General features: G+C 41.6%; 1 protein-coding gene across 1 annotated transcript in view; it reads right to left on the bottom strand.

Annotated features, from left to right (window-relative positions):
• Positions 1-322: 322 nt before the first annotated feature.
• LOC115792102 (multidrug and toxin extrusion protein 1-like) overlaps positions 323-25,024 on the bottom strand; it is a 34,803-nt gene continuing 10,101 nt past the window's right edge. Inside the window, exons 3-17 of the mRNA XM_030746500.1 lie at positions 12,924-12,992; positions 12,675-12,823; positions 10,896-10,938; positions 10,643-10,687; positions 9,964-10,061; positions 9,253-9,350; positions 9,041-9,154; positions 7,298-7,365; positions 7,048-7,156; positions 6,886-6,961; positions 6,732-6,801; positions 6,473-6,605; positions 2,006-2,100; positions 1,427-1,531; positions 323-1,319 (exon numbers count right to left, since the gene is read on the bottom strand). Coding sequence (XP_030602360.1) covers positions 969-1,319; positions 1,427-1,531; positions 2,006-2,100; positions 6,473-6,605; positions 6,732-6,801; positions 6,886-6,961; positions 7,048-7,156; positions 7,298-7,365; positions 9,041-9,154; positions 9,253-9,350; positions 9,964-10,061; positions 10,643-10,687; positions 10,896-10,938; positions 12,675-12,823; positions 12,924-12,992 — 1,623 coding nt within the window. The 3' untranslated portion in view covers positions 323-968. The remainder of the gene's footprint in view (positions 1,320-1,426; positions 1,532-2,005; positions 2,101-6,472; positions 6,606-6,731; positions 6,802-6,885; positions 6,962-7,047; positions 7,157-7,297; positions 7,366-9,040; positions 9,155-9,252; positions 9,351-9,963; positions 10,062-10,642; positions 10,688-10,895; positions 10,939-12,674; positions 12,824-12,923; positions 12,993-25,024) is intronic.

Genomic DNA, 25,024 nt, shown 5'->3' with positions numbered 1-25,024 from the left:
ACATATGTTTAATACAATGCTAACGGCCAGTAAAAAAGCAATCACTCGTAATTGGATGACTGACAAAACACCTACACTAGAAGACTGGACAAATGTCATTCAGGACATTTCGTCAGAACTGACATTTGCACTGAGACTAGAACATGAGAGATTTGAAAAATGGTGGAAGCCATGGTGGACTTTTATGAACACAGATCTGAAACAAATGAAAACGAGGTGACACCCATTGTTCCTTAGCTACTCAATTGTTTGACTTGTTTTATTGTATTGAAATGTTGCTTATAAAAAAATAAAAAATAAAAATAATACAGGACACTGAATATTGAACAACCACGTGAAGAGGTACAATGTCTAGATTATTAAAACCATTTGATAAGAGAACTGTAAATTTAGCATCACATATTTACAGTCAATATTAAAGTTAAAACATGAGAAAATGATTTGAGGTCAGTAAGCTTCAACATATATATCTCACAGTGCAATATGTAAATCAAGTCAAGAACAGGTTGAAAAACAAAAAAGCTATCTGTGAGAAAACATCTGTTGGTTGATGCCCGTGTGATTATTCAGAGAGGATTTGTAACCTGTCTTGTTGCTCCAGTTAAAACATCTCAGCTGTGAGCTGGTTAAAACATGATCTTTGTAACAAGACCTTTGCTAATCCTGCCAGATTCCCTCTCATTTGATATTTCTTCCAGCCTTCTGTGGATTTGCTCGGCAGTGCAGCACTGAGACGTTTTTCTCTACAGAAGGTAGCACCAGTAGCAAACATCAGGTTTTTACTAAATGAGACCTCTGGTTTGTGAGAAGATCTGCAACTAGGAAGGAATTTGACCCTTTTTTCTAAAATATTTTTTATGCTTTAATCCCTGATTAGCAACTAAAGCTAGACCTGCAATAGAAACGTATCACATCTGTGAGAACTATGTGCAGCCACAAGAAGTCAATACTTCGAAGTTAAATGTATATCAAAAGTCTAGTGTAAGGTTCAGAGTCACTGGTGTGGGAGTGGAGTCATTGGCCCCATTAAGAGTAAAGTTGGCCCTGCTCTGTGCACTCAGCCCTGGTACAGGGAAAGCAATATAAAAGGCAATACCTATAATCAAACTAAGAACTAAAACCAATAAGGTGGTTCCCAGACGCAAAATCAGCTGAGTGGCAGAAAGCAGCACTTTAGGTTTGGTGTTTTTGCTCTGTTCAGTTCCTCTTGCATTAGCATTGCTGTCACCTGCCACATGAGCAGCTTTCACCTCCTGATCCTGGGTGTTCACCGGACTGTAGCCATCTGTTTTAGGAGCTTCTCCGCTGTCCAACGGGCCCTTCACGGTGCAAAGAAACAGTTAATGACTGTGTGAGTGGCCCCATTACGATTTGACTATTATACATGTGACAACATAAACAGCACACATAGTGATTGTATACTTACTGAGTCCAGGCAGTTAGGAGTATCCGGCACCATAGCTTCACTGAACTCTGTACTAGGAGGATGTCCAGGTGTTACCAGCAATTTCTTCCCAGCTCGCAGTTGAGCCTAAAACATATTAGAGTGCGGTTCAGGAAGTAAATAAAAATAATATTAGGTATTCTCAGAGGTGGGAACTAACGAAGTACAAATACTTGTTTACAGTATTTAAGTGGAATTTTCAGGTATCTGTACTTTACTTGAGTATTTATTTACTTTTTCTTTTACTCCATACTATTTACACAAATACCTATACTTTGTATTTCTTACATTTTCAAAACAGGCTCATGACTTTAGGTTTCTGATATTTGAGGGAAGTTTTTAATTTCACATCACTGCGCCTTCAAACATCAAAATGATCAGAGTGGAACAATAACGCATAAGAGACAATTGGGGTATCCTCCATCACCGTGGCTTATTTATACAAATAGATTAAAGAGACAAAACCATATAATTAAAGAAAAACAAAACTTTTTTTGTTTTTGTTTTTTTCTTTTTTTTGGAGGGGGGGGGCGCTCTTAAAGAAAGCTGAGAGCATCCTACCTTCTTTGTGACTTTTTTCCAGTCGAGTTTAACGATCACAACCAGGAATGTCACTACCTCAATGCTAATGCATATAAGGAGGCCCACCCAAAACCCTGAAAGGAAGAATACAAGTTCAAACAAACACATTAAGAAATATTCTGAAGTGTATGCATACACTAAATGCTACTGATAAAACTACTTATACAAAGCCAAGCTGGCAGCTGGCCCTGCTTATTAACAACTGTAGACTGTGAGACCATAATGCTCATACAAAGTGGACACACTATGTCTTGACTGTGCTTCCATGTCCGGATGCTGTGCCTGGGGATAGAACTGCCAATTCTCTGATTTGGGGAAGTGTGCACAACTGCTTGAGCCATGAATGCCAAAATGATAACTTTCTCTCTGCTGCTTATTTAATGTTGTTGCTTCACAGCGTCATGGTAGTTGTATTTTGTGTGTGTGTGTGTGTGTGTGTGTGTGTGTGTGTGTGTGTGTGGTACATGTCATTTAAAGGTTGAAGAAATGTTACTGTAATTGCATTTGCTTTTTCTATATTAATCAAAACTAATATTTTTAAGTAAATCAGTTCATACATTGCTAAGAAGTCTCCAGCAAAAAAGTGCAACGATCATATATTTTTGATTTTGTCTGCATATGTCAATATACACAAATATCTTCCATTTGTGACAAGTTCACAACTCAGCTTTACATTAGGATAATCTGATGTATTTACAGCACTGAGCTAACGTCTTGAGCCACCCTTAATTTCTGCTGGTATTTGTTTAGACTCTTTTGCTCCAGTTGATCTTTCAGAGTTAACTTCAATAGTTACTTCCTCCAAACCAGCAACATGTTTGTTAGATCCCATTCCTACTAGACTGTTCAAAGAAGTCTTTCCAATTATTGATGCTTCAATCTTAAAAATGATCAATCAGTCTTTATTAGTTGGCTATGTACCACAGACCTTCAAGGTGGCTGTAATTAAACCTCTGCTTAAAAAGCCATCACTTGACCCAGCTGTCTTAGCTAATTATAGGCCAATCTCCAACCTTCCTTTTCTCTCAAAGATTCTTGAAAGAGTAGTTGTAAAACAGCTAACTGATCATCTGCAGAGGAACGGTTTATTTGAAGAGTTTCAGTCAGGTTTCAGAATTCATCACAGTACAGAAACAGCATTAGTAAAGGTTACAAATGATCTTCTTAGAGCCTCTGACAGTGGACTCATCTCTGTTCTTGTCCTGTTGGACCTCAGTGCAGCTTTTGATACTGTTGACCATAACATTTTATTACAGAGATTAGAGCTTGCTATAGGTATTAAAGGTACTGCACTGCAGTGGTTTGAATCATATTTACCTCATAGACTCCAATTTGTTCATGTAAATGGGGAGTCTTCTTCACACACTAAGGTTAATTATGGAGTTCCACAGGGTTCTGTGCTAGGACCAATTTTATTTACATTATACATGCTTCCCTTAGGCAGTATTATTAGAAAGCACTGCATCAATTTTCATTGTTATGCAGATGATACTCAGCTTTACCTATCAATGAAGCCAGATGACACACATCAATTAATTAAACTGCAGGAATGTCTTAAAGATATTAAGGCCTGGATGACCTCTAATTTCCTGCTTCTAAATTCAGATAAAACTGAAATTCTTGTTCTCGGCCCCACAAATCTTAGAAACATGGTGTCTAACCAGATACTTACTCTGGATGGCATTACTTTGGCCTCCAGTAACACTGTGAGAAATCTTGGAGTCATTTTTGACCAGGATATGTCCTTCAATGCACATATTAAACAAATATGTAGGACCGCTTTTTTGCATTTGCGCAATATTTCTAAAAATAGAAACATCCTTTCTCAGAGTGATGCTGAAAAGCTCATTCATGCATTTATTACTTCTAGGCTGGACTATTGTAATTCATTATTATCAGGCTGTCCTAAAAGCTTCCTGAAAAGCCTTCAGCTGATCCAAAATGCTGCAGCTAGAGTACTGACAGGGACTAGAAAGAGAGAGCATATTTCTCCCATATTGGCTTCTCTTCATTGGCTCCCTGTTAAATCTAGAATAGAATTTAAAATTCTTCTCCTCACATACAAGGTCTTGAATAATCAGGCACCATCTTATCTCAAAGACCTCATAGTACCATATCACCCCAACAGAGCACTTCGCTCTCAGACTGCTGGCTTACTTGTGGTTCCTAGGATACTTAAGAGTAGAATGGGAGGCAGAGCCTTCAGCTTTCAGGCGCCTCTTCTGTGGAACCAGCTTCCAGCTTGGATTCGGGAGACAGACACCCTCTCTATTTTTAAGATTAGGCTTAAAACTTTCCTTTATGATAAAGCTTATAGTTAGGGCTGGATCAGGTGACCCTGAACCATCCCTTAGTTATGCTGCTATAGGCCTAGTCTGCTGGGGGGTTCACATAATGCACTGTTTCTCATTCACCTTATTTACTTTGTTTATACTCCACTCTGCATTTAATCATTAATTGATATTAATCTCTGGCTCTCTTCCACAGCATGTCTTTCTCTCCCCTCAGCCCAACCGGTCGCGGCAGATGACTGCCCCTCCCTAAGCCTGGTTCTGCTGGAGGTTTCTTCCTGTTAAAAGGGAGTTTTTCCTTTCCACTGTCGCCAAGTGCTTGCTCATAGGGGGTCGTTTTGACTGTTGGGTTTTCTCTGTATTATTGTAGGGTCTTTACCCACAATACAAAGCGCCTTGAGGCGACAGTTTGTTGTGATTTGGCGCTATATAAATAAAATTGAATTGAATTGAATTGAATTTATAATTTGCTAGTAAAATGAGAAATAGGTGCAGCATTTTCTTGAGGCATGTGCGAACATACGTGGAAATAAAATATATAAAAAACAGAGTTTCTACAGTTCTAACAACCTTGAAAGTCAATACTTTGACTACATTGAGGCTTTCATTTTCAGCATCTACATGGATTTTGAAATCACCCATGATAATTATTTTATCTGAACTGAGCACTAAATCAGATTAAAAAGTCTGAGAAATCAGACAGAAACTCTGAGTAAGGGCCAGGTGCATCATAGATAATAACAAATAAAAGTTTTTTCTTTTAATTTTCCAATTAGGGTGGACAAGGCTAAGAGTCAGAGTTTCAAAAGAATTAAAACTGTCTGGGTCTTTGATTAATTACTCAGCTGGAATGGAAGATTGCTGCTACTCCTCCTCCTCAACCTGTGCTTCGAGCATTCTGACAGTTAGTGTGACTCAGCAGTGTTGATTCATTTAAACTAACATATTCATCCTGCTGTAACCAGGTTTCTGTAAGGCAGAATAAATCAATATGTTGATCAATTATTAAATAATTTACTAACAGGGACTTGAAAGAGAGAGAACTAATGTTTAATCGTTTTATTCTTTGGTGCAGATTAGGAAGCTATATTATTTTTCTTTTTGAAATTTTATGCTTAAATAGTTTTTTGCCGATTTTAGATTTGTTTTTGGTGGTCTGGGAGCAGGCACCATCTCTGTGGGGATGGGGTTTTGGGGGGATGGCAGGAGAAGAGAAGCTGTACACAGATGTGTAAGACTGCAACTCTGCTTCCTGGTCTCAACCCTGGATAGTCAGGTTTTAGGTAGGTTAATAAATTTGGGCAGATTTCTAGAAATGAGAGCTGCTCCATCCAAAGTGGGATGGATGCCATCTCTCCTAACAAGACCAGGTTTTCCCCAGAAACTTTCCAAATTATCTATAAAGCCCACGTCGTTTTTTGGTCATCACTCAGACAGCCAGCGATTCAAGGAGAACATGCGGCTGAACATGTCGTTCCTGGTCCAACTGGGGAGTGGCCCAGAGAAAACTAGAGTCCAACATTGTTTTTGCAAAGTTACACACTGAGTCAATATTAATTTTAGTGACCTCCAATTGGCATAACTGGGTGTCATTACTGCTGACGTGAATTATGATCTTACCAAATCTACATTTAGCCTTAGCCAGCAGTTTCAAATTTCCTTGAATGTCGCCTGCTCTGGCCCCTGGAAGACATTTGACTATTGTTGCTGGTGTCACTAGCTTCACGTTTCTCAAAATAGAGTCGCCGATAAACAGAGTTTGTTCCTCGGCGGGTGTGTCACCAAGTGGGGGAAACAGGTTAGAGACTTTAATGGTTTTGTGGTGAACCGGGGGCTTCTGTTTAGGACTACACTTCCTCCTCACAGTCCTCCACCTGGCCTGCTTTTCTGCTGCTCAGGATCTGCTGGGGGTGCCTAATGGCAACTAAGCTACCTTGGTCCACACCGACCTGACTAGTTACTCCATCCATCCATCCATTCTCTTCCGCTTATCTGGGGCAGGGTCGCGGGGGCAGGAGCCTAAGCACAGAAGCCCAGGCTTCCCTCTCCCCAGCCACCTCCTCCAGCTCATGCGGAGGGACCCCAAGGCGTTCCCTGTGCACCTCCACAGCATCCCAGGCTTAGCAACATGTCTACTGTGGAATGAAAGCATTACCTAATAGCTTCAGCTCGGCAGCAAACATGAGAGCTATTCCCACCGGCAGGCCGATACAGTAGTAACCAACCAGGTTGGAGATAGCAGCAATTTTCTGCATCCCACATCCTACAAGAATCCCTGAGCAGACGCACTGAAAGGACACACAGTTTGAAAAGAAACAAAGTTAAGGTTTTTATTCAACAAAGCACACAACCAGCTCTGTGAATTAGTCCATATAAAGTAAGAAGAGAACATTTGTTGTTCTGTAAAGACATACCAGAAGTGCATCAAAGAACTGTAGAAATATGCACACTGTGAGGTTTTCTGACACCATCGTCACAATGTTGCTGCAGAAAGCAGAAAAAGATCATTAAAGCAGAGTTACCTTAAGATTTTACAGGCTTAAATGTGTATGTTACTGTGATACTCACACATCAGAGGTAAATATGAAGGCAATGACTGACTTAGAGCCAGCAATAACAATACCATGGAAAACAGCAAGCACTCCTATAGAGACATTACATATACAAGTAAGCTTTTTTTATCATTTACATATATTTTAATTTTCAAATAAATGTCATGTATCTTAATACCTGCCAGAACTAAGGCCACTCTGCAAGAGACTAAAGCTCTGGTAGTGTCCCCAGCCCCCAGAGCATTGCCAACACGCACACAGGCAGCCGCATGGATACCTAAAGGGACCTACAAGGACCACATATTACTTTATGACATCAGTTACAGTGTCTACTGATCTGAAACTGAATAAGCCAATTTCCTAAAGTGCAGAATTATTGCTAAATAATAAGCTGCATGTGTTCAGGTGAATAAATGATTGATCCATACCATGTATATAATGCTTCCTATTTCATCCAACACATGCTGAGCAGCAAGATCCACTTCACCAAGTAAACCTGATATGATTTAGACAAATTTGGAAATCAAGCCGGGCATAAAGGTTCACAAAGGTTTTTCTGTTATGCATGAATGTGAAAGTTTTTACACAAAATTTTGACCAGTCACAACCAGGAAGCTGCACACAGAGACAAAAATGTCACAATGAGGTCAGATTTTCTGAATGACTCTTTTCCATTTTCCATGATGAACTTTTTGCAGAAATGTGCCCATATCAAAACCAGAACATTTTACAGCAGTTGGAGTGCAATGATTTGGCCACTGAGCAGCATTAGTACTGATACTGAACAAATACCATCTGGAAATAAGTATGTACAATATAGCAGCACTGTATAATCAGTGGAACGTGATTCCAAATATTATCAAGCAACTGACAAGAGTGTAGATTTGTGTTTACAGAAAGATATTTTAGTCAGCATTTTGGCACATTTTTATACAAAAACATTTAATATTCTTTCCTGGCATTCATTAAATCACTTAAACTCAACCCCTTCATCAGAATTTACATTATTTACATGTTTATTCTATGAAATAATTCTTTCATGCCCTATAGTGGAACATTTGCTTCCTTTGTGTGTAGATCTGTGAATATGCAAATATGCTCCTCTCCAACTCCAACCTCCAATTATCACACCATCATGGTTAGGCTGTGTGGCAAGCAGGGTTGGACCCCAACGCCGGACGCATGAAGCAGAGCTTGACTCAAAACAGTTAATGCTGGTATCATCTCATACAATGCAAAAACCCAAAATACAATAACAAAACTCAACCAAAGCTGAACTGAAAGCAAAATAGCAATCCTAGGAGGTGGGCAGTAAACTGGGGAACACACAGGTAGGAGAGACACAGACAACAATGCAACAAGGGACAGAAAAAATTGAGGGCTTAAATACACACGAGGTAATTGGCAGAGTGGAGACAGCAGGGACCAACAGGTGAACCAAATGCAACTAATAACACAAAGGAAGTAAACCCAAACACAAAGCACAGGGAAGACAGGACTATCAAAACAAAACAGTCAGTGACCAACCATGACACACACGCAGACTTGACAGAACACGAGGAATAAAATACAGAAGAGACAAGGGACAAAGACAAAGAGACAAACAAACACTGGAAAACAGAGACACAGGAAAGACAACACGGGGAGTAGGGATCCATATAAATGTCTGTAACTAATAAGACCTATAACCTAAAATGAACTAAGAACCAAAACCATAAGAAAACTGGAACATAACAACCAGGACTCCAAACAATGAACAACAATGAAACAAACAATGAAAACAGAACCTAAAAAGAAAAACACAAAATGCTGAGCATGAGGCCCAGGACCATGAAACACACAGTTAATGTATTTTTAATGACAGATAAGCCTTTTTCCCCAGAGGTCAGTTGACAAGTTAACCAAAACCGGCAAGTAGATGGTACTGTTTCCTTAGATTTGTTCCCTTACAGCCTGAATCTGGGTTTCTGAGACACTGTCATTGGTACACTTCAGTTCCAAGGCAGAAATGCTCTGCCATGGTGATTATACAGTATATAATAGGTTAAAAAAAACTGCGGGATTTTCATTGGAGGGGTTCTTGAGAAAATGTGTTTTAAACAAGTGTTTGTACTGGGCCATTTGTGTGCATATATGTGTGCATGTGTGTGTGCCTAGTAAATAACACTGACCAGCAAAGAAACCTCCAAGCTCCCAGATCCACCATTCAAAGCAGGTCATAAGTGCACTCGGAATAGCCAGCTTCATATAAGAACCCCATTCCTGCAGACATTCAGTGGACCAACCTGCAAGGTTTGCAGAAAATTACATGCATCATTCACATTTTGGCCCAGATTATTTGCAGAAAGAGATTTGTTCACTTGGTATTTTGTGTAGAACTCACCTCCCCATGTCTGCTGATGGAGGTTCCTCCATCTGATGTAACCAAACAGCAGCAGGCAGATGGTGATCTGAGAGAGGCTGTTAGCAATTGCTGATCCACTGAAAACACATGTGATAAAACATCTTTATACCTGTGGTTCTCAGAGGTATGTGCAGTTACAGTAACCATGATTACACCTTTAGTCTGTAATCAGAAACACAGGGCTTCACTGAGGAGGAATGGACTGAAACACTGAAAGAAACTGTGGTTTGGCACAGTAGAGTTCTGATGATCTGAGTATAAGACTTTGCAATTAGCAGGAATCAGTGTTTGATAAACGTGAGGGGAGGGAGAAACAAGGCCCACATAGAGAGGCCTGATTGGTTGAGTCATCTGCCTGATGAATCAAGTGTTTGTCCAGCTGGAGTAACTCCTGTCAGCACACTTTCTTCTTCCTTTACCCTATGCTGCCTCCCGCTCTCAAATAAAAATAATAAACATCAGTGCATTGCTGACTCTGTTTTAGCAAAAAAAAAAAAAAATTTTCTTCTTCTTTCACTCCCCTGTTTGGACTACAGTGTACTGAACATAGCAGTGACAAAGTATTTTACTGTTTTTGAAACCCAAAGGTATTTAACTAGTGTAGTTTATCTTTCAAGCCACTTAATGCTTAACTCCATATCACGTCCATCAAAAATTAAAAGGCAAGAGGAGGCAGTGTGACGCACTTACACAACACCCAAATTGAGGCTGAAGATCAAAATGTAGTTGAAGCCCACATTAAAAACATTCGCTATTCCTGCTGTGTACATCTGTGGGAATATGATCCCCTGAAAGATTTTAAAAAAGACATGATTACCAATCCAATGTGCAGAGCCAACATTCATGCAGCAAAATAATTTATTTTACTTATTTCCCTAAGGGAAATTCAGGTAGATATAGCACATCATTGGTAACTAGACTAAGAGGCTACAGCCATGCAGCTTCATCATCTTGCTGATGCTGCACATTAGCTGCTTATAATGTGTTTGGTCCTGAATCAAAGTAGTGACTGGATGAAATTATTTGCCTGACAGGTGAACTTGAAAAAAGGGGGTCTTCAGAGCTCTTGCAGTTCATCATGAGAAGGACAAAAATGGCTAAATAAAAATTGCATGGAAGTGTATGCAATCTTACATCCCTTTCACTGAAAACCTGAACCTTACAAGAGTATTAAAGGAGACCCACCAGAGTCATGAGGATGCATAACACTATTAGCTTGTAGTGTGGCTAAACAGCTGAAATGGCGCAGCATGACCCCTTGTGTAATATTTCTAAAATTTTACATGACACAAGATGAAACATTCCCTTTTTGTTCTGTCTGCCGGTTCCTGCATACCAGAAGTGCACTTGTTTCCTCTCATGAACTTACTTGGTTTTGCAGGTAGGCAACCTGCAGCTGGTGCAGAAACACAGCCTGTAGTAGAGAGAGACAATATGGAAAAAAGTGCAATCTGTACTGAGCAAAAATGGCTATACACAATATTTTTTTCAGGCTTGGGGTATGTGTGTGTGTGTGTGTGTGTGTGTGTGTGTGTGTGTGTGTGTGTGTGTGTGTGTGTGTGTGTGTGTGTGTGTGTGTGTGTGTGTGTGTGGAGGAGGAGGGGTCAGTTCGTTACACTCACTGGAATAGCTGGTAGAAATGCCATCACATAGATGTGGGCAATTCTGAGGGGGAAGCAAACAAAGGGATTTTCATTTAGTGAAGCAAACACAAAGACAATAATTCACTTCCAGCTCAAACAAGCACCTGTAAATGCATGCAGAGCAGGAAAATACATCAGCACTGTTGTATGACCTGGCGTTTTGATGAATTGTGTTTGCACCTCCAGGTGGGGCTGATAATGTGTTTTTGTGCTTCTTTTCTGTGCTCATGGCTATTCAAGTTCCAGGTGGCGGCTGACCATTGGCTGGAGCCTGAGGAGTGCCAGCTATAAATTGAGACCTGTTGAGACTGGCCAACCCCTCTCTTTCTGCTGTCTTCCTGCTCCCAACAAAGCTGTGTCAACATGCGAGACGTGTAGTGTACTTATGACCAATACAAAAAAAGGATTTTTAGAAATGTTGGCCATCTGAAAAGTATGAGCATGTACAGCACTCAGTACTTAGTTGGGGCTCCTTTTTCCTGGATTACTGCAGCAATGCAGCGTGGCATGGAGTCGATCAGTCTGTGGCACTGCTCAGGTGTTATGAGAGCCCAGGTTGCCCTGATAGTGGCCTTCAGCTCTACTGAATTGTTGGGTCTGGTGTATCACATCTTCCTCTTCACAATAATAATACACAAACTCTGCATCTCCATGAAGTTGGTCAGTAGCAGAAAGCATGCAGTGCTCTAAAACTTCCTGGTAGGTGGCTGCGTTGACCTTGGACCTCAGAAAACACAGTGGACCAACACCAGCAGATGACATGGCACCCCACTGACTGTGGAAACTTTACACTGGACCTCAAGCAACGTAGATTCTGTGCCTCTCCTCTCTTCCTCCAGACTCTGGGACCTTGATTTCCAAAGGAAATGTAAAATTTACTTTGATCAGAGAACATAACTTTGGAGCACTCAGCAGCAGTCCAGTCCTTTTTGTCTTTAGCCCAGGCGAGACGCTTCTGACGCCGTCTCTTGTTCAAGAGTGGCTCGACACAAGGACTGCGACAGCTGAAACCCATGTCTGCATACGTCTGTGTGTGGTGGTTCTTGAAGCACTGACTCCAGCTGCAGTCCACTCTTTGTGAATCTCCCCCACATTTTTGAATGGGTTTTGTTTCACAATCCTCTCCAGGGTGCAGTTATCCCTATTGCTTGTACACTTTTTTCTACCACATTTTTTTCCTTCCCTTCGCCTCTCTATTGGACACAGAGCTCTGTGAACAGTCAGCCTCTTTAGCAATGACCTTTTGTGTCTTGCCCTCCTTGTGCAACGTGTCAGTGGTCGTCTTTTGGACAACTGTCAAGTCAGCAGTCTTCCCCATGATTGTGTAGCCTACAGAACTAGACTGAGAGACCATTTAAAGGCCTTTACAGGTGTTTGGAGTTAATTAGCTGATTAGAGTGTGGCACCAGGTGTCCTCAATATTGAACCTTTTCACAATATTCTAATTTTCTGAGATACTGAATTTGGGGTTTTTATTAGTTGTCAGTTATAATCATCAAAATTAAAAGAAACAAACATTTGAAACATATCAGTCTGTGTGTAACGAATGACTATAATATACAAGTTTCACTTTTTGAATGGAATTACTGAAATAAACCAACTTTTTCATGATATTCTAATTTTATGACCAGCACCTGTGTGTGTGTGTGTGTGTGTGTGTGTGTGTGTGTGTGTGTGTGTGTGTGTGTGTGTGTGTGTGTGTGTGTGTGTGTGTGTGTGTGTGTGTGTGTATATGAGCTTTATAAGCCATGACTTTACCTCGCCACCTCTTCCTCTTGGTGCATGAGGATCAGTAAGTTGTAAGAGTTGATGAGAATAGCCCAACATGGCAGACAAAACAGCAGCAGGATCAGGGAACCCCTTTGGAGAATCACTCCCACGCGTTTCATGTTCTTACTTCCAAATGTCTGCAAAAGATAAATGATGCTGATGGGAAATTATTTTGATTGCATGATATTAGAATTGAACTACTGAAACAATAATATACATATAATGTGGTTTGCTCACCTGAGAGATGAGTGTGTCGCAAGCCACACCAAGGCCATGGCCTGCTGCAATCGTGGTTATATTAATGGTCTGAGAGGTGAAGAATAAAAACCACAAGTCAGACTGCAGTATACAGTTCCTGCATTCATGTCCGTTTATGACCATAACTTATTATTATGTTGTAACTAATATGAGATTGTGTGCTGCTGTTACGCTCAAATTATTCTTAAATTAACATCTAATTAAATTTTAACCTTCAAGATAGACCCTGAGAATTAACCCTTCCGTGTGCAGCAAATATGTGCCCGTTTCAGCTCACTAGTTTGCAGGTCCACATAGTTATTCTAAGGTCATATGCTCTGTGCTAGCGCAAGTCATATATAAGCTTTGTGTGCAGTGTCAAATGGCATGTACATAGCAAACAGATTTAATGACTGTCTGAAGAAAGGAGTGATACGTTTATCAAGCTATAGTGATGAAAATATTTTTGCAGACCAAAATGACAAAAGCTGATTTCCTGCTATATGAATTGAAAATCATACATGTGAACTTTTAGTTTTGTGTCCAGTGCTGAACTTCATTTGGCACTGGACCAAATGCAAAGGAAGTTAATGACTGCCAAACAGTTAGCAAGCCAAAGAGAAGCAGTTATTTTTGCACACCAAAATGGGAAGTCAAAGTGGAGTTAATGTTGCATCAAAATGCTGAATTCTCTCTTACATCTACTGCTCACATGAAGCTCTTGCAAAAGACACCTCAGTATTTAAAACCAGAGACCATCTTCGGATGGTGTCACACCAGCCATGCTGGCAACACTCATCTTCATACTCAAACTTCATCGTGATCTCAAATACATCAAGTTTTTTTTAAAGTGTTGTGAAGCTATTGAGTAGACAAACTCGGTTCACACATAGACAGGCAGACAGGCAACACTTGCCATGGTACTGAATATCACACCTGTGGTAGTTCCTGCTATAGGTGTCTCCTAGACCACATACACAGACAAAGGGAGAGAGACAGACTCACAGCTTGAAAACAACAAATACAGTATTCCTGACAGAGATTAGTGCAACCTTTGATTTGAAGCAACATTGTTTGCTGATTTTCTGCTGTACATAGAGAAAGCTGAAACACACCACCTCAGTGACCCTAATTTCAAACTTCTGGGCAGAAGCTTTTTTTTTTTTTTTTTTCAAATGAAGCCAGTGATGTTTCAAGTTTTGATAAAGTTTTAATTTGCTCCAAAAAATTTGGAATAAATCAGAAGGGGAAAAAAGTACTCCTGCTTATCAAGGAGTCCCTGAATTTGCTCAGCAGTTCACACACAAAGGTCCAGTGGAGTGTTCAGTGACCAAAAGTCAAAGGGAAGGTTTACAAGACTGTAATGAGACCTGTTATAATATATGGCTAGTAAGGAGGTAGAATGGACAAGATTAGAAATGAGTACATCAGAGGGACAGCTCAGGTTGAGACAAAGATAGAGAGCCAAGGCTGAGATGGTTTGCACATGTGCAGAGGAGGAATAGTGGATATATTGGACAAAGGATGTTGAGCTGCCAGGCAGGTGGAAAAGAGGAAGACCTCAGTGGAGTTTCATTGTGGATGTAGTGAAGGAGGACATGCAGAGAGTTGGTGTGACAGAGGAGGAAGGGGATAGAGTGGGATGGAGGCAGACAATGTGGCAACCCCTAAAGGGAGCAGGCAAAAGAAGAAGATCCTAGTAACCGCTGCCTCTGCTTGCACTTCAGTTAAACAATAGCAATAATAAATGTGTGTTTCTGTACAATAACACATAGTTGCTCTGCAGCACTTTCATAAATACTTATTGACTGACTTGTAAGGAAAGGAAGCTCAGTCTCCCATTAACATATTCTAATAAAGAAAACATAATATATTCATTCCCAGTGCTGTGGTCTTTTCCAGTTCCCTTTGTTCATTGTTCCATTTTGAAATTTTTCTTGTGTTGCTGGAGTTTGGAGGCAAAAACAGCTTACATGGTGCATTGTAATACTGTTGATGATGTCCTCTGATCTTTCTAATGGTCAGTAAAATGCTCATCGTGGGACAGGTTTTGTTACCTCCGCCAAGGAGGTTATGTTTTCGGTCGCGTTGGTTTGTTTGTCTGTCTGTTTGTTTGTCAGCAGGATTACTCCAAAAGTTATGAAAGGATTTCGATGAAATTTTGTGGAGTGGTTGGAAATGACAAGAGGAAGAAGTGATTAAATTTTGGCGGTGATCTGGATCACGATCTGGATCCAGCAATTTTTTTAAGGATTCTTCACTATTGCGGGATAGGGGGTTATTGTTGTCTGTGAAAGATGAAAGATTATTTCACAGTATTTAGATACACGTATTACAGCGTCAGTGACCCTGTGGCCTTGGCGGAGGTTTGTGCCTTGCAAGCTCACAGCCACACAAACCCACTACCTCTGGTTTTACCGGTCCCGCAGCTCATTGATCTACCGGGATTCATTTACCCAGCACACTGAGAGTCTCAAAGTCATATATCACAGGAGCTCCACCTGAAACTTTTTGGATAAATGGATTAAGTTGCTACAATCAACATGACAAGATGTAATCAAGTTGTTGATGTGGATCATGTACAGGCGAGTGGGGTACAAGGTGGTGGACTAGGAGCTGTGGCAACAAGAGCTTCATGCAGGTAGTGCTTTTACAAAGTTTGATACAAAGCTAGCCGTACTCTTAGCATCATTTACTGCACTTGTGGTATGTGTCAGTTTTTAATGTAATCCCAGAAAGCAGTGTTATTCAGAAATAGAGGAATATATAGTCACAGTGCCTCTCACAGCTATTTTTTTAAAGTGGCTCACACCACAGATGCACACAGTGCCAGTTTACTGCAGTTAAAAAAGTGCTGGACCCCTCAAACATATGAATGAGCAGCTGCAGGAACAGTGCTGCAGACACTGATACGGGCAAAATGGCTACAGTTGTTCATTCACTGTTATATACTAAAGCTTAGTTTAGTTTTGAGTCTGGGTGACTGCATCATTGATTAATCAAAGCAAGTTCTTCAGCGATTCAGGAGAAAGGACCGCACTGAGGTGTACAGTGGTATTTCAGTACCTGGTGGGAGCTTGGTGCCTTACTCTGGATGGCATTACTTTGGCCTCCAGTAACACTGTGAGAAATCTTTGAGTCATTTTTGACCAGGATATGTTCTTCAATGCACATATTAAACAAATATGTAGGACCGCTTTTTTGCATTTGCGCAATATTTCTAAAATTAGAAACATCCTTTCTCAGAGTGATGCTGAAAAGCTAATTCATGCATTTATTACTTCTAGGGTGGACTATTGTAATTCATTATTATCAGGCTGTCCTAAAAGCTCACTGAAAAGCCTTCAGCTGATCCAAAATGCTGCAGCTAGAGTACTGACAGGGACTAGAAAGAGAGAGCAGATTTCTCCCATATTGGCTTCTCTTCATTGGCTCCCTGTTAAATCTAGAATAGAATTTAAAATTCTTCTCCTCACATACAAGGTCTTGAATAATCAGGCACCATCTTATCTCAAAGACCTCATAGTACCATATCACCCCAATAGAGCACTTCGCTCCCAGACTGCTGGCTTACTTGTGGTTCCTAGGATGCTTAAGAGTAGAATGGGAGGCAGAGCCTTCAGCTTTCAGGCGCCTCTTCTGTGGAACCAGCTTCCAGCTTGGATTCGGGAGACAGACACCCTCTCTATTTTTAAGATTAGGCTTAAAACTTTCCTTTATGATAAAGCTTATAGTTAGGGCTGGATCAGGTGACCCTGAACCATCTCTTAGTTATGCTGCTATAGGCCTAGGCTGCTGGGGGGTTCACATAATGCACTGTTTCTCATACACCTTATTTACTTTGTTTATACTCCACTCTGCATTTAATCATTAATTGATATTTCTGTGTAGATTCTCAGTCATCCAGGTCATAGTAGTCTCTGGAGCTTGAAAAAGGCGACTGGACTTCTTTTTGTTTCTTGAAGACGTTTCACCTCTCATCCGAAAGGCTTCTTCAGTTCTCAACCAAATGGTGGAGAGACCCAGGTATTTAAACCCCTGTGGGCGTAGTCCCCTGGAGGTGGTTATGACCCTCTATTGATCATGTGCGTGAACACATGTGCCCAGGTGTGAAGGGGGCGTGGGTCATATTTAATCAGTGGTTTCAGTTGAAACCAATTTAGGACTCCGCTCCATTGTTTCCTGTGGCCTATTGAGGTCACTGGAACAAAGGTGTGAATGGGGGTTGAGACGTCTGGGAAGGGAGCTCAGGACAGCACTGTAAGCGGGGGAAAGTTGGTGACGTAATCCACCTCCTCTGTTCAATGATGGTTGTTCACAGTGGACATAGATGGCTTCTTTCACTCCTCTTTCAAACCATCTGTTTTCCCTGTCCAGAATGTGAACATTGGCATCCTCAAAAGAGTGCCCTTTTTCCTTCAGATGCAGATGTACTGCTGAATCTTGTCCTGTCGAGGTGGCTCTTCTATGTTGTGCCATTCGTTTGTGAAGAGGCTGTTTGGTTTCACCAATGTAGAGGTCCGAGCACTCTTCACTGCACTGAACAGCATACACTACATCGCTGATCTTGTGTTTGGCGGGTTTGTCCTTGGGATGAACCAGTTTTTGTCTTAGGGTGTGACTTGGTTTGAAGTATACTGAGATGTCATGCTTGGAGAAAATTCTTCTGAGTTTCTCTGACAAGCCTGCCACATATGGGATGACAATGTTGTTCCTCTTGTCCTTCCCATTCTCTGTAGTTTGTGTTTGGCCTTCATTCCTGTGCATCTTAGCTGATTTGATGAAGGCCCAGTTGGGGTAACCACATGTTTTGAGGGCTTTCTTAATGTGTGTGTGTTCCTTATGCTTCCCTTCTGCCTTAGAGGGAACACTTTCCGCACGGTGTTGTAGGGTCCTGATCACCCCAAGTTTGTGTTCCAGAGGGTGGTGGGAGTCAAAGAGGAGATACTGGTCTGTGTGTGTGGGCTTCCGGTAAACTTCAATGTTGAGGCTTCCATCTTCCTCGATAAGCACCGCACAGTCCAGGAATGGTAACTTGTTATCTCTGGTGTCCTCCCTGGTAAAACGTATGTATTTATCCACTGAGTTAATGTGAGGAGTGAAGGCTTCTACTTCTTGGGTTTTGATTTTGACCCAGGTGTCATCTACATATCTGTACCAGTGGCTAGGTGCCATCCCTTTGAAAGAACCAAGAGCTTTACTTTCCACTTCCTCCATGTAAAGGTTGGCTACAATGGGAGACACTGGGGAGCCCATGGCACATCCATGCTTCTGTCTGTAGAATCCATCATTGTATTTAAAATATGTTGTGGTAAGGCAGAGATCTAAAAGTGCACAAATCTGATCTGGGGTGAAGCTGGTTCTGTTCAGTAAGGAATCGTCTTCCTGTAGTCGTCTTCTGACGGTCTCCACTGCCTCAGTTGTAGGTATGCAAGTGAAAAGTGAAACCACATCAAAGGACACCATGGTTTCATCTGGATCCAGTACAAGATTCTGGACCTTGTTAGTAAAATCTGTAGAGTTTTCAATGTGGTGGGGTGTGATGCCAACAAGCGGTGATAAGATGGTGGCGAGGTGTTTGGAAATGTTATAGGTGACCGAGTTTATACTGCTGATAATGGGTCGAAGTGGGACTCCAGACTATAGCATTAGCATTATGAATAAGCAAGGTACAATTACAGCCTATCACAAATTACAGTTTTGGTTCACAGGAACCATTCAGCAACATTTCATACCCTATGTACACTCAACAAAAATATAAACACACAAAACACTTTTTCCATTTCATCTCACAACTAATCAACAATGAAGAAGTACTTCAATTTGAGTATACATGCAGTATCATTCAGGCTTCAATAGCAACCAGTGTTTCAGATAATTATGCAACAGTCCATGCTCTGGAGCTTGAAAAAAGGCGACTGGACTTCTTTTTGTTTCTTGAAGACGTTTCACCTCTCATCCGAAAGGCTTCTTCAGTTCTCAACCAAATGGTGGAGAGACCCAGGTATTTAAACCCCTGTGGGCGTAGTCCCCTGGAGGTGGTTATGACCCTCTATTGATCATGTGCGTAAACACATGTGCCCAGGTGTGAAGGGAGGCGTGGGTCATTTCAATCAGTGGTTTCAGTTGAAACCAATTTAGGACTTCGCTCTATTGTTTCATGTGGCCTATTGAGGTCACTGGAACAAAGGTGTGAATGGGGGTTGAGACGTCTGGGAAGGGAGCTCAGGACAGCACTGTAAGCAGGGGAAAGTTGGTGATGTAATCCACCTCCTCTGTTCAATGATGGTTTTTCACAGTGGACATAGATGGCTTCTTTCACTCCTCTTTCAAACCATCTGTCTTCCCTGTCCAAAATGTGAACATTGGCATCCTCAAAAGAGTGCCCTTTTTCCTTCAGATGCAGATGTACAGCTGAATCTTGTCCTGTCGAGGTGGCTCTTCTATGTTGCGCCATTCGTTTGTGAAGACGCTGTTTAGTTTCTCCAATGTAGAGGTCCAAGCACTCTTCACTGCACTGGACAGCATACACTACATTGCTGATCTTGTGTTTGGGGGGTTTGTCCTTGTGATGAACCAGTTTTTGCCTTAGGGTGTGACTTGGTTTGAGTTTCTCTGACAAGCCTGACACATATGGGATGACAATGTTGTTCCTCTTGTCCTTCTTATTCTCTGTAGGATAATAATTCTCTACAGGAAATTTCCTCACTACTAAATATTCCACAGTCAACTGTTAGTGGTATTATAACAAAGTAGAAGCAATTGGGACTGACAGCATCTCAGGAACGAACTCGTAGGTCACATAAAATCACATAGTGGTGTCAGTGGATGCGGGGGGTTAATTATGTATCCAAAAAAGTTAATTGTGGTAATATTTACACCTGTTGGTGCCAACAAAGCCTCTATACCCCACATGTCAGAGCAGCACTTGGGTGAATTCATGGGTCTTTTATACTAGTCTGCCAGAGTGTGTGCTTGTTGTGTGGCAGCATTCTAACCTAATGTGACATCATATCATGTCTCCGACCGGACCATATTACAAGGGGAAAGCATTGTTACCATGTTCTAGAGATAGTGGGTTATTGTGTCCACCACTGTAAATAGTCCTTCGAGCCAGATTCTGATCATCTGTAATAAAAATGCTAGCATGCTAGGAGACAGCCTACTCTCCCTGCCCACCGGAATACACCGGTCCCCAGGTTAGCACACACTCTGCCTCCATGTCCAACAGATGAGGAGGAGCCTGACGGAGCTCATAGATACATCCAATCTGAGTCCCCTATAACTCAGGACAGTTTCCTGTTATCTGGTTGAGGCATCAGAGACTACAGCAGGAGAATAAGAGACTGAAAAGTGAGAAGTAGGTTCTGCTTCAAGCCATGCACCAGCTGAGGCTACATAATGAGGCGCTGTCAGAGAAAGTGAACAGAGGATGATGATGCTTAGCAGCCAAGCTGCAAAGGAGACAGAGCAATTACATGGACAGCTCAAACATCTCAATGGCACTATTAATCAGCTGAATAGTGTCTACAATGCATTGTCTACTCAACTGCTGGAGCTGAGAGACCAGTCTGCACCAAGGTTATTGTTATCAAAACAAACACCATACAGCACCTCACTGTGTGAGTGTCTGCTCATCGCGCCAGTCTGCAAAATAATGGCAACAGCAAAAGTTGGGAAAAGCATCAGAGTCCCATATTTGGGAATTTGGAATATTGGATTTACTGAATGGGTTCCCCAGTGAAACTGAAGGCTGTTGAAAAAAAAACAAGCAGCCTGTTCCAAAACAACATCTGCATTATCAGGAATTTGGCTCCCTAGCCGGCCTTGGGCTGGTAATCATATCTCTCCGGGACAATGTGTGATGGTCGCTCTTCTGGCTTTGTGTACACATCTACGTGTAAGAGCTCGAAATTTCACATGCACGAATGTCGCCGGTTGCTTAGCTGGAGGAGGGCAAGCAACTGTCGCCTCATCGCACAAGCTCCATAGGAAATGAATGGAGAGCGAGCGACATCGCTCCCCGTGTGTCAAGCCCCTAATGGTGCTGATGTGGGTGAAATGCTCCACTTAGACGGAGACACCTGAGCACTGTAGGGTTAAACGAATCATCGAAAATTTGCTTCGAGGATTTTTTATAATCGATTATTCAAGTTACTCAAGGAATTGTTGCAGCCCTATTTCTTAAGGCTACACAGCTCTTCAGTCTCAATCCCTTGAGTTCCCTTCACATTGTGCATGTGGAAATGCTCTTACTTTCACTATTAAACAGCCCTGAGTGCTACTGTTGTTTTTCTTAGATTTTATTTCACCAAACGTTTAAGTGATCACCTGTCACAATCATTCAGGATTTTTTCACATTTCTTCCTCGAAGACAATGGGTCCCCACTATCCTTCCAGTTTTTAATAATGCGTTGGACAGTTCTTAATCCAATTTTAGTAGTTTCTGCAATCTCCTTAGGTGTTTTCTCTGCTTGATGCAATGATTTGACCCTTCTCAGACTGACATCTTTTCCATGACCACATGATGTGTCTTTCAACATGGTTGTTTAAGAAATGAGAAGCAACTCATTGCACCAGTTGGGGTTAAATAACTTGTTGCTAGCTGAAAGATAATCATCCATGCAATAATTATCCAATAGGGGGCTCGTACCTATTTGCTTAGTTAAATCCAGGTGGCAACTTTTTTTTTGGCCAGGCAGTGTATGTTTGCAGCCATCCATCCATCCATTCTCTTCCATTTATCCTGTTCAGGGTTGTGGAGGGGGGGAGGGGCTAGTTAATTGGCTAGAGTTGCCAATTAACCTAACCCCAGTAACTGCATGTCTTTGGACTGTGGGAGGAAACGACAGTACCCAGAGGACACCCACGCAAACACAGGGAGAACATGCAAACTCCACACAGCGAGAAAGAGACCTGGGCCAAGGTGGAATCGAGCCTTCTAGATGTTATTCTAACTGTGAGGCGACAGTGCTAACCACTGCGCCACCGTGTTTGCAGTAAGCAAGCAAAAAAAAAAAGAGCAAGGACAAGAAAGAGTCCCACCATTTTTGGTTTCTGTTGGCCAACACCACATATAAAACACCAGCACAAGACCACAAGGTAATTAGCACACATAATGCAGCTCACACAAACATGACGTCGGCCAGTTACATAGGTTGCATACATAGACCCAGCAAAGACCCAGCACAGAACTCTAATTAGTGAGTATCTAACCAAGCTAGCGTTTCTGAACAGCTCCGACAGAAAACCAGCATCACAGCCATACAGCAAGGTGACAACCATAATACACTGTTTTAGGGCTGCAACGATTCATCGATTAACTCGATTAAATCGATTCTAAAAATTTATCGACACAAATTTACTGTGTCGATGCTTCGTTTAAACTCTGCAGCGCTCAGCTGTCTCAGTGTAAGCGGCGCTCCTCACTAGCATTAGCAGCATTAGTGCTGACGTTTATTTGTGGGTTTATTGGGGGCTGGCAAACCAACATAGAACTGCATTACTGCCACCTACTGGACTGGAGTGTGAATCACTCACGTATACACAAGCACACATTCTAAAAAGCTCTCCGTCGCTGCGATGGATTTCATTTAACACAGAGTGGATCATCACTAGAGTTGCCACCTGTCTCGTAAAATACAGAACCCCGTATGTTACGGGACTCCGTGGAATACGGCTCCGTAACATGCCGTGTTTCGTACTTTACGGGACGGGTGGCAACTGTCACTGACATGCATTTCCACGCCTCCACTGCTCTCTGTGTGTCTGTGTGTGTTGTGCTCGCTGAGAATTTCAGCTGCTATTTTTGTCTTTACTTCAGCTGTAGCTACCAGAACTGGTTTGCTAGCGAGCGCGGGCCATTAGCACTAGCGATGGTTCGGTACCGGAAGGCCCGCCCCCCCAGAACCGAGGGGCTCCTTCAAAATATTTTTTATACTTTAATCCCTTATTAGTGACTAAATATAGACCTGCAGTAGAAACGTATTTTCGAGAATGCTTGTGAATACAAAGCATTACACCATTACTCACACATGCGCCATGGCTCCCGCAGCCACTAGTTTTTCAAAACACTCATAGCAGGCAGCGGTTTTAACTGCGCAAGCGCAAAGAGGCGAAGCTGTGACGGTGAGTTCAAGTAGTGAAAAAGGAAACGTTTTTCCAGCGTCCAAAACAGCAGCTTTTTCTTTTAGTAACCACCATTAAATCTGTGAAACAGCTGGAGGTCCTTCATCAAGCACCTGATCAGCAAGTGTTAAGGTGAAGAAAAGAGAACTTTGTAGCTGCTCCATTCACCGCTGTTTGTTCACATGGCGAGAAACTGCAGTACGGAAGTTAAAATATGCAGATAAACTGTTAATAAAAAAAAGTATTTCTTATCCGATTACTCGATTAATCGCTGGAATAATCGATAGAATACTCGATTACTAAAATAATCGTTTTATGCAGCCCTACACTGTTTTCATCAGAAAAAAGTAACTGCTGGCTAGTTAATACACTGCAAGTGGGAAGTTGGGCTGATAAATTTGTTTTTGAAGCAGGGATGGCCACACCCCTGTGTGACACAAGCAAATACAAACACACACAATCTTGAAAAGCTGTATTTGAGATTTGATTCCTTTAAAGAGTTCAGTTTGTTTTTGTCAAACATTTGCTCTGTTTTGATGTTATACACCACAATGCGAGGTATTGTTAATCTACTATACTGAAGCTGAAGTTTGTTGAGAGTTTATTGTAGAGTTTATTGGGTTTGTGAGTTTATGTTTTTCTTTATGTTTCTCCCTGTTAATGTCTTTTCAATTCAATTTTATTTATATAGCGCCAAATCACAACAGTTGCCTCGTGGCGCATGATGTTCATATTTGTCCTTAGTATTACACACATTTAGCACATAATGCTGCTATCTTGTGAACAGTTTGTTGTTGATTGTTGAATGCAATTTTTTAAATGGAAGCTTTTGTTGAGTTCTTATTACACAATAAATACTCTTGCACCTTGAATCTTGCAACAGACGAATAAAGCATGAAAAACTTAAACTAATAGTAAAACTAATGAAAACTAAACTAAAACTAAGCATTAAACAAAAAAATAAAAGCTAAGAAAAAATGAGCAAAACCACTCTAAAAACTAATTAAAACTGAATTAGAGAAAAAAGTTAGAATGAAAAAAAAAACTATAATATAAAATCCAAAACTATTATAGATTTGGTGTGCACAGCTCGACAGGCCTGGCAGATCTACCAGTTGTAACAGTCGTAATTGTGTGGTGTCTCATTACGACAGTCTAAGCTTTGGTTAGTGATGTCACAAGTGTGCGCCACCGCTCCTCTGTAGAGAGCATGGGAGAAACGTGTTGGAAGATGAACACATGGATCGAGGCGGACCTCTATTTTTCTATCTCCCCAACTCTTTGTAATGTTACGGGTTGTATGAACACTGCTTATTTACATGTATGATAATGCAGAAGCTGTTACACTGGGCTTTATAAGGTGAAGAATACATTTATTAAAGGACAACACTGTGGAATTCCCAGTACCAGTGTGGTTGTGCGATTTTGACTGTTGCTCTCAAGGGATCACCTACACATCAACACACATCAGCACCTGAAGCCCGACACTTTAAACGGACTTTAGTGATTGCTAGCCTGATGGGTTCCCCTTTCACTGCCAAGACACTTCGGTTGGCCAAGCAAACGCACCCAGTGGACGCCCACAAGCAGAGATATCACCATCTCAGGGGTTTGTCACTGCAGAAAATCGATCATGCTAAGCCAGGGCAGCTAATGGGATCAGACCACCCACATTTGGTCACCCCAGTGGAGCCTGTCCGAATTTGCGCTCCACAGACAACATAGGGCTATAGTAGTAATTTTACTCGGGCTGTTGCAAGAATTCCGTGAATGGTAGCTCTTTTGAAGTTCACAGGATGCCATGCCACTCCTACGGGTTCCTAATATACCCATGATGTTTGTACCTAAGGTGGCAGTGCTCCCTCTGCTTTGCAGCACAGAGTAGCAGTTGTCCAAGTCACAGATTCAGAGAGTACAAAGGAAAGGTGATGTTGTTAAAATTGAGCATGGAGCAGAGAACTCTCCCACTAGTT

Source organism: Archocentrus centrarchus, chromosome 14 (genome assembly GCF_007364275.1).
Source record: "Archocentrus centrarchus isolate MPI-CPG fArcCen1 chromosome 14, fArcCen1, whole genome shotgun sequence".
Taxonomy (NCBI): domain Eukaryota; kingdom Metazoa; phylum Chordata; class Actinopteri; order Cichliformes; family Cichlidae; genus Archocentrus; species Archocentrus centrarchus.
The sequence above is the reverse complement of the archived record's forward strand: the minus strand, read 5'-3'. Positions and strand labels throughout refer to the sequence as shown.